At 44.1% G+C, this 13,987-nt stretch overlaps 1 protein-coding gene across 2 annotated transcripts in view; it reads left to right on the top strand.

Moving 5' to 3' along the window:
• The window catches only part of ZCCHC24 (zinc finger CCHC-type containing 24), a 223,995-nt gene that overhangs the window by 187,235 nt on the left and 22,773 nt on the right, over positions 1–13,987 (top strand). For both annotated transcript variants that reach the window (XM_068255460.1, XM_068255459.1), the window contains exon 3: positions 645–809. In XM_068255460.1, the coding sequence (XP_068111561.1) occupies positions 645–809 (165 nt within the window). The remainder of the gene's footprint in view (positions 1–644; positions 810–13,987) is intronic.

The raw sequence follows: 13,987 nt of genomic DNA, 5'->3' as shown, positions 1-13,987 counted from the left end.
GATCAAAGGTTAGAGAGTGATGGATGTGTTGTGGAAGGGCATTCCAGAGAAGGGGTAAAGCACATGTGAAATCTTGTATATGCGATCTTGTATATGCGAATGCGAGGAGGTGATTCTAGAGGACAAAAGAAGCTCATGTGCAGATCTGAGATTGTGATTGGGTTGGTAGCCAATGAAGAGCTTGACAGAGAGGGACAGCAGAGGAAGAAAGATGAATGAGATGAGCAGCTGAGTTCAGTACAGATTGGAGCAGTGCCAGTCTTTTAGTTGGTAGTCCACAAAGTAGTATGTTACAATAGTCCAGATGAGATTGTGTAAGATATTTAAAAAATGTTTTTTTTAAATGGGGTATATAGGTGAAGCTGCCTTTCATCCTACCACAGTGATGAGTCAGTTGAAAGGCATATAGGTGGCAAAGGATGGGAGTACATTGATTTTCTCATGAAAAGTTGAATTTTAAACTATAAATCACATTAGGTCACTGAAATCTCTGTAAACTCTGACAAAAGAGTGAAAATGTGTTGAATTACTTCTGCCTGCAAAACAAAGTACACAGATTCATTTGCTAATGTTTAGCACAGGTTCACTTTAAACATGGTGTTCAGGACTGACTTCTGGATAACCATTATGCTACATTTTTACAGGCTCGTCCAAAAGGTGAAGGTCTTACACCCTATCAAGGCAAGAAACGATGTTTTGGAGAATACAAATGTCCAAAATGCAAGCGGAAATGGATGAGTGGGAATTCGTGGGCCAACATGGGTCAAGAGTGTATAAAGTGCCACATCAATGTCTACCCTCACAAACAGGTCAGTCCTAGTGTGTTGAAACATGTAGGATGAACACCTTTTCACAAAGTACATTTCAAAATAATGTCTCACTATAACACAACTGACATAACGGTAAGATTTGTTGTATTCAAATGTTGATCTGGAAATAGAAGGAACCCAACATTTAATGATATGGTTAAAGTCATCCCATACTTTCTGGCATGTGATCAAAAAACAGATTTACAGACTACTTTAGGCTGCCTTCACATTGCTTATCACAGTCACATGTGCATATTACAACGCATACTGTGCACATTCATATACATTAAAACACACAAACAAACAGCAGCACAGTACAAATGTAAAACACACAAGCAATTTGACCAGTGGGCAAAAAAGGACTTGAAGGATACACCCAAGCTAAAATAATAAAAAAAAAGAGATCTACTTACCTGGGGCTTCCTCCAGCCCCTGGCAGCCTATCTGTCCCTTACCACAGCTCCAGTGTCCCGACATCCCCTCCATTGCAGATGCCGACCTCGCCAGGTCATCTACTGCACGGCCGTGCCGCTCGTGATCGCGCTCACGTGGTCTGGAGTGTTTTGCCCAGGCGCAGAAGGTTCCAGATCGCTCACACAGACGCAGAAGATGACAACTTGGTGAGGTCGGCATCTGCAATGGATGGAATCCCAGGACACCAGAGCTGCGGGAAGGGACAGATATGCTGCCAGGGGCTGAAGGAAGCCCCAGGTAAGTAGAACTGTTTAAAAAAATTTTTTAAATACAGATGCCCCCCAAAAAGAGCAAAAACAAACGACATCAGTCCTATATAAGTGTGCACCACAGGAACATATTTTGTGATGTGTGAACAGCAGGCGGCATGCACCCACCCACACACCCAATTTTGTTCTTTACCACTTCCATGTTGTATGAGGGCCATCAGATTTTAAATACTATGAACAGAATGTGCAGGTAAGCTCTCATTCTACATAGTGGTGGTAAAATCAAATCAAAATTGGATGTGTGTATGCACCCTTAGATGTTTGCCCCAAGCCAACCAGTTTCTAAAGGCTCGTCACCATTTCTGCCTCTTGAAATATTCTCTGTGATGCTTTCAGGGGATACGAGAACACCAAATTAAACCTGCTCAACAAATGCGCCACATATATTGAAAGCAGGTAAACCAATACAATCCAAGGACAAGAAACCCCATTAGATGCAAAATTCTGCAAGAAATGTACATTATCCTCAGTCTTTTCATAAACACAAGACCATTAAATAATTGAGAATTGAAAAGAAAATGCACATTGAAGTGTAAGCTGCAAATCTCCATTCAACCCTTGGCTATAGCAGATCAAAACATGCGGCATTCTCCACAACTCCTATAAAAGCTTGGTATAGTTGTCAGCAGGGGGAAGCAGGAAAACAGAAGAATGATATAGCCCCTCCCCTCCACACTTCCAGAGCACTGCTCCCTCTATTGGTGGTCACATAAGCTCTTTGAGCAAACCAGTAGACCCTGTGGCCAGGTAATAGGAATGATGGCTTATGGTGAAATCAGAATAATCGGCTAAAATACCCATTCTGGAGATGATGGTCTAACTTGTCTATCCCGAAGCAGGTCACCTCGCCGCCCGCTTGCCCTCCATATTTGGACGCCGTTATTAAGTCTATGCCAGCAGTAGAAAGACCCTGAATTACATGCAAGGGGGAGAAATTAGGTTATCAGTAGGGCAATATATTTGTTGTATTACCATAGATTACCTTGCACAGGGAGATCCACCTCTCGGTCTCCCCCTGTGCCCAAATCAAATGCGACAGGAACCTTAGTATCCTGTGCATCACCTTTGAGCTTTACCACTTAACTGCCTGCAGCCTCTATTTATAGATTAGTTGGAACTGGTGGCAGACTACAGCAGCTGGTCATATCAGCCACAGTGGGAAATTCAAATGGAACAGAGACCTTTTTTAATTTGTTTATTGCGCAATGAACTATGTTATCCATCAGATCGATTTACACAGGTCCATTGTGTTGGTGACAGAACAAAAACTCACAGTGGTTAACACAAAAACAGAAGATGGAGGAGCACTCATCCATAGGAAGGAACTGTTGTGTGCCCAAGCCTTGGATCCCTGTATCCTCAGAATCCTCAGTAGTCAAATGTAGAAAGGAGGCTGGCACCACCAGAAGTAGAAAAGTAAAAATTAGCTCTTTATTGATCAGTCATAAAATGACAGCATGGTCAAAAATAAGGCTTTGGCGGCCAGCCCGCTGTTTCGAGCTGTTATAGCTCTTTCTCAAGCCGAACAGCCCATACAATGTTAGCAACAATGACCACACCCTTATATACTGGTCTATGCATCAATTAGCCAATCATTTCAAAATCAGAAACACCAATCAGAGTGCAAGGGCATGCGGATTGCGGATGGAACTGATGGGGAACAGGCAGTGTGTGATGTCATCAAAACATACCTCCCAGTCAGCTGACCAAGGACAGCCCATCGCAGCATGGCAGAGAAAGTTCCACATGTAAAAGCAGGAAGTGCATTGTAAACAAAGATCACATGCACCAATAGGGACAGGCTCCAACGGCCCACCCATCTTAATATGGCATGGTAAACGCGTACAAATGTCCGCATAATACGCGTCCTATAGACGCGATATCAATGCATAATAGCCGCCGTAACTCGCCATCCAAACGCATTATCAAAACAATGCATACAAAAAGACGCATAATGCGTAATACTGGACGCTAGATAACCGCATGCCGCTACTAATGCCAACGCAATAATAATGCGTGCAGACCGACGTAAAAACGCCCCCTGGCCGCATAACTCTATAATGGACGCGTACAAAAAGACGCATAACGCGTGGTACTGAACGCAACATAGTCGCATACTGTTCATACCAAATGCCACATTAATGCGAAAAAAACGTCGCAAAAATGCCTTCAGGGCGCATAAAAAATGGATGCACAAAAAGAGGATATAATGCATAGCATCATGGCGGGACTCAAATCAAGTCACGCCTAGAACTAATGCCCAACATTATACACGTGGAAATCGCATAACTAGAGAGAACAATTCTCACCAGGCCACAAAGTTCTTCCCTCCATCAGCTCACAGGGACTAAAGAAAAAGGAAAAGAAGAAAAAAACACATCACTGCAAAAAAAATCAAAGTATTCAAAAATATTATAATGCTTCCAACCAGTACTCCACACCCCCTAGAACAGCATAATAGCTGCCTCTTATCATAGTAAATATCCCACATCACTATTTACAGATTCAACAGGAAAATTAAACACAAAAACTTAGATCGTATTCCCTATTAAGTCATCCCTTTCCCATCACATGCAACCTTCTAATCCACCAGGCCTCTCTTTTGGCTAACTCATCCTGTCTATTTAATCTCCCTCGCCAATTACTCGGAACACTGTCAATAACCTGAACTTTAAATTGGGACAAATTGTGTCTAGCTGAAACAAAATGGCTAGACACAGCCTGGGTCATATCCTTGCCACGTATGGCTGTCTTATGGCCAGACATTCTGACCTTCAATGCATTGGTGGTCATACCCACGTATCCCAATCCACAGGGGCATTTAATTAAATACACTACGTAACTAGAATCACAGGTATATCTGTGTCTAACCGTGAATCTTTCCCCTGTGGTGGGATGCGTGAAAGACCCACCTTTAGCTATATGGCTACAAAGATGGCAACTGAGGCACGGAAAAGTACCATGTCTGTTTTGCATGACCTGTGTCCTCGGCTGGTGATGATGGAAGACCTTGTCTCTAACAGTAGGGGCCCTTCTGAAAGACATTAATGGAGGGTACCTAAATTCAGGTATCGTGGGAAACGCATCTTGTAACAGATGCCAATGGTGTCGAATTGCCCATCCAACCAGTTCGCTACACGTGTTGTATGTAGAGACAAATGGCATACGAAATTGCTTAAGATCACGACGAGTTTTGTGATTTCTTGGAATCAGGGTCCTATCAGGATAACCCCTGTCCAAAAACTTTTGTTTCAATATATTCTTCTGAGTTACTGCCTCAGCATCACAAGAGACTATTTTTTCAACACGTTTTAACTGGCCGGTTGGAATGGCATTTTTTATTGGGGGAGGGTGGAAGCTTTGGTAGTGTAGCAATGAATTTCTATCGGTGGGTTTTACATATAAATTGGTAATTAATTTATCCTGTCTCCTAATAATGCGTGTGTCCAGAAAAGTTGCCTCACAGCTGTCTGCATGTACAGTTAGTCTAATCACTGGACAACAAGAATGTAGGGAGGCAACTAAGTCAACGAGGGTCGAATGTGGCCCCCGCCCACAAACAAAAAATGTCGTTAATATATCTCCACCAGCACTTAGCGTGCCGGTGAAAAAGTGGGTGGGTGTATACAAAACTGTCTTCATACTGACCCATGAAAAGTCCCGCATAGGACGGGGCCACATTCGACCCCATCGCAGTACCTCGTCGCTGGACATAAAAGGAATCCTGAAAAGAAAAATAATTACGTCTCAAAATAATATTCAACAACTTCACAATGAACTGTCTCTGAGGTTCAGACATATCTGCATATTGCATCAAATACCATTCTACGGCCTCTACACCCCCATCATGAGGGATGGAGGTGTAGAGGCTCTCGACATCAAGAGTAACGAGGAGAGTCTCATCTCCAGAGATGTCAAGTGATCTCAATTTGGTAAGGAACATGTCAGTATCTCTAATGTAGGATGTAAGAGAGGTAACAATAGGTTGGAGTAGACGATCTACATATTGGGCAAGGGGTACAAATACAGAACCCACGCCGGCCACAATGGGTCTCCCCGGTGGCCGGCGTGGGCCCTTGTGTATTTTAGGAAGGGTGTAAAAAGTTGGGATCTTGGGTGAATCCTGTTGGAGGAAAGTAAAGAGGTTATCATCAATAATATTACAAGATTTCGCATCATCAAGTACAGATTTGATACACAGCTGCACTGCTCTTGTCGGGTCCCCCTCCACCTTAGCATATACATCCTGTTGTGCTAATTGTCCCAAGATCTCCTGTTCATAATACAATGTATCTAACACTACAACTGCACCTCCTTTATCTGCTGGACGTATTGTTATCTCCGTGCGTTGTCCTAGACCAACTAATGCTATATGCTCCTCCCTACTCAAATTAAAGTCCACACTAAAGGTACCGGCCCTTGACTCTATCCCACCAATCTCTTCCTTAACTCTCTCCATGAACACATCAATTATTGGGTGGCTAGGGGGTGTAAAACGACTTTTGTTCCTAAGTCCAGTGTTCCTCAGTGACAGCACATCCATGTTTTCTCTATTTTCCACCGGAAAGTCATGTCTAGTGCCAAAAAAATGCTTTAGTTTGATGTTACGGAAGAAGCGAAACAGTTCTTGATCAAGCACAAAAAAATCTGGTTTATGAGTCGGGCAAAAAGAGAGTCCATAATTCAGTACTCGTTCCTCAATGGTAGATAATTCATGGCTGGAGATATTCACTACTAGTGAGGGACCTTCTGGTCCTTTCTTTGTCTGAGGGTCATCTGGCCTTTGGTGCCTACTTTGCTTATACCTCCTGCCCCCTCTCCTTCTCCTCCTCCTCGGCCATTCGGTGAGACCTCCCGGGAGGATGGTAAAACATCACTGGATGAGGATTGTGGCTCAGAGGTAACTGGTCTAGGGTCCCTCCGTTTAGGGCGTCCAGGTTTAGGATTCCTTCTGCCTCTCGAGGCTCCAGAGGCCCTTTGCCAGGCATAAACATAGCCCGTAGTGTAATCTGAGAGATCACGATGATATTTCGATCTCTTGATCTCCTCACCATTTTTCCTGTACTCCTCCATCTTTTTGTTCAAGCCATCGACATATGACTGAAATTCCCCATCCGGCATACACTCCTTTAATCGATCACCAATGACATTGATCTTACTGTCGATAATGGGTAATTCTTTTTGGATCCGTGCCACCGTATGTATCATGGCATCAAAGGAGGCCTTATTCCATATCCTTGCCCATCCGGAACAGAAATCAACATCATCTGTAAACAACATAGGGTAAATAGGGGAGCGTACTGCCCTGGGGATCTTTTTAGATTTACAATACTCCACCAAGGTTTTGGCATGCAAATCCAAATCAATGCGCCGTTTGCGTAAATTCTCCAACTCTCGTTTAACCGATTTAATATCCGGTGCTTGAAGAAAACCTGCTTCACCATCAAATCGTGCCATAATCCTGTTGGCCTGATCAGCAGTGTAGGATAAAGTTTCTGGGGTATCCCCAGTAATAATGTCCTCCATGGTGCTTGTCTCTCCGTGGATACAAGTACAGATCAAAAACAGAAGTTGGAGGAGCACTCATCCATAGGAAGGAACTGTTGTGTGCCCAAGCCTTGGATCCCTGTATCCTCAGAATCCTCAGTAGTCAAATGTAGAAAGGAGGCTGGCACCACCAGAAGTGGTTAACACCTTTTCCGCACGTTGACCAGAAGTTGGACATTTCATAATGCCAATACTAGTAAGAGATGTCCGACATTGGACATGTGTGAACAGAACATGTGTTCATGGTTTATGGATGGTGACTGTGTTTGCCACAGATTTGTATTGTGTAGTGTTGACTGAGTCTTAATTTAATTTCTTGCTATGGCTGATGTGTTCAAGCACATCATCCCACTGGAAACCGCAGCCATATCTAAAGAAATGGAGATAGCTCTTGGTGCAACTCTCAACATTTCTTATCAAATCTTGTTTGAATAATTAGGGTACACGAATGTACATTTGTACCACCTACCACTGCAACATCGAACTGACTAGGCCTTTTCAATCTGAAAGTGCCTCCGATAGCCAGTACCATTCGCTGCAAGCAGTGTCGGACTGGGAGATCGAAAAATTGAGGAAATCCACCTGATGGCCAAGCAGCAGAAACCCTGTGATATGACTCCCAATAGAAACCTGCAGCAAGTCTTCACTGTGAGCAGCAACAGCTGATTACTTCTGCTTGGCCAGCAAGTGGATTTCCTCAGCTTTTCCAGCTCCCACTCTGACACTGGCTGCAAGCAAAAAAGAACACCCCCAGCAACGGGAGCGTGATCGAGGAGGCATTCAGCCAGGGCCACCCCTACACAGTAATCAGCAGCTTTCAGAGAGGACAGCTGGTGAATGGAATAGAGTGGAACAACATCAAGGGAACAGGAGGTCTACAGGGGACTGGAAGGAGCCTCAGATAAGTTAAACTGGGCACATTACTTTCACTTTAGATTTCCTATAAAGAGAGTCTAAGGTGTTAAAAAAAAACTCTTTTTATTTCAGAATCCTCTTCAGCAGTATAAGCTAAGATGATTTGCTGCAACCTCGAAGCCGTACAAGGTTTTTATTCCCCCCGAAATCCCCCGGGCAGAAACCTCCGGTACTTCCTGGAGGAGGCAGAGCTTTCAATCACCGCCGATCACCGCCTCTCCCCGCCCCTCTCTTTGAAAGAAGACTGAGAGGGGAGGGGAGAGGCAGCGATCAGCGGTGATTGATTGGACTGGAGGCAGAGCTGCAGCACAAAGCTCTGCCTCCCCCGGGCAGCAAAATCTGTGACTTTGAAAGCCGTAGAATTTTCCTTGCTTTTTGGGGGATAAAGACCTTGTACCGCCGCGGGGAGTTGGCAATTCATCTTAGCTCATACTGCTGAAGAGGATTCTGAAATAAAAATAGGTATTTTTTAACGCTTCAGAGTCTCTTTAAAAAGATATACGCTCATACAGGTATATTAGCCACAAAGGAATATGGGGGCATGAACTGTCGATAGTTTGAATATTGGTGTGACATACTGTTACCGATAAATAGGTGTACAGAGGCACCAACAGAAAAAAAAATCGCTAACATCTTTAAAAGTAGAGGATGTAGTGGTGGACTTACCTCCTCCTCCAAGTAGACACAAAATCGGATAGATATTAAATCTTAAATAACTTAGACATGATATGCAAATTGTATGTGCAAACATACATACATACATACATACAGAATTTATATGAGAGTATGGGAAAATGAAAATCATTGCTTTAATATAAAGTGCTATGAAAAATAAGAAACAAACCATATAAGTAACAAGGGGAGTACTAGCAAATGCTAGGACCTGTCATGGTGGGAGGGGATGGGGGGGTTGTAGAATAGGTATAAGTAAAGGAACATCTGGGGGGTGGGGAAGGTTAAAAAGAAGAAGAATTAAAGAGAACCTGAGATGGTTCCTTGGGGGGCAGATGGGACACTGAGGCATGTTCCCTAACTCATGACATGCCTCTGTGTCCTCACACTCCTGCTCTCTTCCCCCCCCCCCACCTGCGCCATAGCCCCCCAAAATAAGCGACATTATTTGTTGCTATCTCGGAAGGTAAATAGAGGAAAGGGATTCCCTGTTCAAAACGCCAGCTAGAGGGGTTCCTACAGGCTTTCCAGTGCTGCCATTGGGCAACTCTCTCTCTGGCCATGCCCCCTGCTGCTCCCCGGCCTCCCTGCACGCTTGGAGAGAGAGATGTCTCTCCTTCCAGCGCAGTGACCCAAAAGTCACAAAAGTGAAAGTGGGTCAGTGTGGCCCACAGGAGTGGCGGGGAGCTGTGGTTTTGGCGGCTACCTGATCCGCTCAGCCCCCTGGATCAGTTAGCATTTTTTTTTTTTTTTTATGAGCCCACCTCGGGGTCCCTTTTAAGTGAACCCGAGATGAGGCTGCAATATTTATTTCCTTTTAACAAATACCAGTTGCCTGGCTATCCTGCTGATCCTCTGCCTCTAATACTTTCAGCCATAGACCCTGAACATGCATGCAGCAGATCGGGTGTTTCTGACAATACTGTCAGAGCTGACAAGATTAGCTGCTTGCTTATTTCTGGTGTTATTCAGTCACTACTGCAGCCAAATAGATCAGGAGGACTGCCAGGCAATTAGTATTGTTTAAAAAGAAACAAATATGGCAGCCTCCAGATCACTCTCACCTTGGGTTCACTTTAAGGAGTTGATGGAATGGTGGATGGGCACTGATATAAACGCGCATTATATGATAAATATATACACATATATACCCACATCTATACATATATGCATACAAATACATACAAATAAACACACATATAAATACATAGACACACACACCCATGTATCTCTATGCGTACAAAAATGCATTCATATAGCATGCATAAAAAGGAACAACATATTGCCAGTATGTAAATATCCCACCGAGGGTTATTCTTCAGATCTGTGGAGTCGGTACAAAAATCAATCAACTCCTCAGTTTATGAAGCCTCCAACTCTGACTCCAGGTTGTAACGATTGTGGAACTTTCTCCGTGATCAGGTTGTAACGATTGTGGAACTTTCTCCGTGATCAGCGCACAAAGCGTGCGCCGATACGGTGGAAATCCTGCACAAGCGTATAATTGCAGGAACCCAGCAAAAGGTGCTACGCACCCGTAGAGGGAAATTCCTGTCGGCAGATGGCGCTGAGGAGTGCAGAGGAACCAATCCTCTGTACCTCCACAAATGCCAGACAGGAATTGTACGAAGCGCAGACCGCAATCGCAAGAGAAGCGATTGCGAATGAGCACGAGCAAAGGGACAGGTTGTATGTGTGTGCGCCAATCTAGTCGCCACCCCGCGACAGCGCACACACAACAGCAGATACGAAACAGAAACGCAACCGCAAGAAAGGGGATTGCCATGAGTGACACAAGGCAGATCAGAACAGAATACGAGGATAGCAAAGGCACAGCAAATCATACAATGAGGAGATAAGGAAAATAACAAACGCTAACTGAACGCGAACACCGCACTCATTCGCAACAGTGCATGCGTTCATGTGCGGTCTCCACGTGATAAGCACAATAGAGACAAGCACGCCTAACTAACCACCGACAGACAAACATGTAACAGGACGCGAGCGCTTGCTTAACGGTTACCTCACCGAGCCTCCAGCAAGCGTTCGTAGCAAACAAGACAGACACACGAAAACAGGGACAAGCGAGAGATAGGATCCACAGGACTAGCGAAAGTGGCTAGCGCGATCGGGAAGACAGAACAGAAGGATCTACAGCACCAGCGCAGGACGCCAGCACGATCCAGGTACAGAGTAGCAGAACAGAAGGATCCACAGCACTAGCGCTAGGCGAGTGCGATCCAGGCAGACAGAGTAGCAGAACAGAAGGATCCACAGCACTAGCGCAGGATGGTAGTGCGATCCAAGTGAGACAGATCAGAAGAGATAGCTGGTAGCAACCGCTGCACCAGCTATACTCCAAGAACAGAAATCAGAACGATTTCGTGTCGACCACCGCTGGGACAGGACAATCGCAACAGAACAAACAAAACAGATAAGCAATCCTAACTGCACTAGGGGAACCTGCCTAGCGCAGTTTCAGAAATTACTCTAAGCTGATCTTCAAACAGAGAGTAAGGCTGACACTCCTCCAGGAGTGTTTCACAGGAAGGAATCCTTATGACCAGCCCAGCATTGTGGGAAACACATAGTACTTATAGTACATGCCTCCAATGAATGTGGCCAGGCAATTTGCATGACAACGCATGCAAATTCCTCAGCAAGCTCAAGCTGCAAAACTGACAGAAGCTCTCCTTTCCAGAGTCCTGCAGCATGCAAACCTAAACAATGGTGAAAAAGCTGCCTGCCTGCACAGGCAGCTGAGCAGATCATTACACAGGTACTCAAAATTGCTCCGACACAGACTACAGCTCCGACTCCACAGCCCTGTTTTCTTGTGTGGGTGCACAACCTGAAGCGCTGCGTAATATGTTGGCGCTTTATAAATACAATAAATAAGTCAAAAGAATGAATTAAATATATAACACGGTGAGAGTATACTACAATGACAAATAATACACAGGTAAAACAAGTAGTAAGAATGGCAGTAAAAAATAAAAAATAAAATATATTTTAATATAATACAATAAAATTGGTAATAATAAAGGTGTGATAGGAGATAGGAGAATGTAATCAAATTGACATGATAAAACTCAATTAAAACAGGAGGCTAAGTAAAAGATAGGACTAAAATAAAAACTATATTGTAGGGTGAGAGGTTAATAATAGATTTTTTCAAGCTGTTCATTCAAACCGCTTGGAGTAAGAGTTTTAAGTATCTGTAGCCATTACATTTCTAGTTTCTTAAAGTGTACCATAGACCAGTTAATATAAAAGATTTATACATACCTGGGGTTTCCTCCAGTCCCCTCCGCACAGATCTCTCCAACGCCGCCATCCTCAGCCTTCTCCAGCTCCGGTACCGGGTCCTGTAACTTCGGCCTGTATGTATAAAACTTTTATATTAACTGGTCTCTGGTTTCTTTTAAGCATTTCAAAAGCATCCGGGTGGGTCTGGTGAATTGTTCTGATCAGGGTGATGTGAAAGAGATTAGGATTGCTATTGTACACGGTGCTGAAGTGGCGTGATAAACTGTGCAAGTAGTGTTTGAGGATATTGGTGTTTTGTTGGCCAATTCTGCTAAGTACCAGTTGTGTAGTTCGTCCTATGTATTGAAGTTGACATGGACAGGATATTACGTATATCACGTATCTGGAAGAACAGGTGATAGTTTCTTTGATGGGATAATTGCACTGGGAAACTGTGGATGAAAAAGCATCTGTATGGTTAACAAACTTGCAGGCTTGGCAACTGGGTTTATTGCATGGTGAAGAGCCTGGGCTAGATTGTCAGTGGGTATGGTCTGTATGGGTGGTGGGATTGTGTAGGCAGCTTGATGCAAGAATATTTGGCAGGTTTGGTGCACTTCTAAAGGTTATGGTAGGGGCAACAGGTAATAGGGAACATTTACAGTGGTTGCCTGAGTGGTAACCCTAGTTTGTGAGTATAGCCATGCTTACTTGTTCTTCATTTCTACCTTTATTGGGCTCTCTGTGTCCTTTCCTTTTCGTTGCATACCGTTACCGATATTCAGGTACACCTTACAGTGGGTTTTTAGCGATTGGTGGTACCCTTCTCTAACCTCCCCCTACCCTACCACTCTAACCTTCCTACCGCTATCCCTAAGGCTAACTCTCCTACTGCTTCCAAAGCCAGCAACACTTACCAATAGCTTGCTGTTGCTTGCTAAATATTAGCAAGCTGGCGTTGCTTACCGATCACCCTCTGCCCTTTGCTAAACACTTCCTGAACATGGCATCACTTACTGTTAGCTTGCCACCACTTACCAAATATTTACCAAAGCCTGGGCCTCTTACTGAACCTCACACCATAACACTTGCTGAAGCTGGCACCACTTACCAATCCTTCTGCGCCACTTGCCTAATACTAAACGAGGCTACAGCCACTTGCCAAACCTCGGGCCAGAATAAAGCACCCCAGCGTTCCTTAACCACAATTAAATATTGCAGTCTGTGGTACTGCTGAAGCATGCCTGATGCCCTTGCGCCCAAAATCCCTGCTTCCTTGATTGGAATTCCCTGACCAGGGCTAAATGGAGAAACAGAGACTGACAATGAAGATAAGCAGGCATGAGAAGATCCAAATAGAATACAACAATTCTGCTTACCAATCTATGCAGGGAGAGAATGTAAGCCAACATTAATGGGGACACCATATGGGTACACTATTTGAGGGCAGTGCTATGCTGGACATTAAGTAATGGGCACTAAAAAAATGGGTCTTGGGGCGCTAAAAATGGGTACTATAATTTAGAGCCATTGTAATAGAGGTCACTATAACAGGATGCCTTAAATTGAAGGCACTATAATGCAGAACACTATAAAAAAGGTGTACATTTGATTTTGGTACCACTACCTGAGGCCAGTTATTGACTGTGGTTACTGATATTACTGACTGCGGTTACTGATATTACTGACTGCGGTTACTGATATTCAACATGAATCATTCATAAGGGGTTTTGGAGTATTTCCCCAAGAAAGTGGGTACAAGTGGGCAGGGAGTCATTTCACTTCATGCATTTAAGCTCTTGAGGACCGCAGTGCTAAACCCCCCTAGTGACCAGGCCATTTTTAGTAAAATAGGCCACTTCAGCTTTAAGGCTAAGCTGCAGGGCCGCACAACACAGCACACAAGTGATTTCCCCCCCCCCCTTTTCTCCCTGATCGCTCCCCCCATGTTTATTTTTTTGTGTACAAATATGTGTTTAGGAGGGATAGAACAGGGAAAAAAGGTGGAGGGGTTTGTCTCTTTGTTAAGAATTATTTTACAGCTGTCCTCAA

The sequence above is a fragment of the Hyperolius riggenbachi genome, chromosome 10 (assembly GCF_040937935.1).
Source record: "Hyperolius riggenbachi isolate aHypRig1 chromosome 10, aHypRig1.pri, whole genome shotgun sequence".
Taxonomy (NCBI): Eukaryota; Metazoa; Chordata; class Amphibia; order Anura; family Hyperoliidae; genus Hyperolius; species Hyperolius riggenbachi.
The sequence above is the reverse complement of the archived record's forward strand: the minus strand, read 5'-3'. Positions and strand labels throughout refer to the sequence as shown.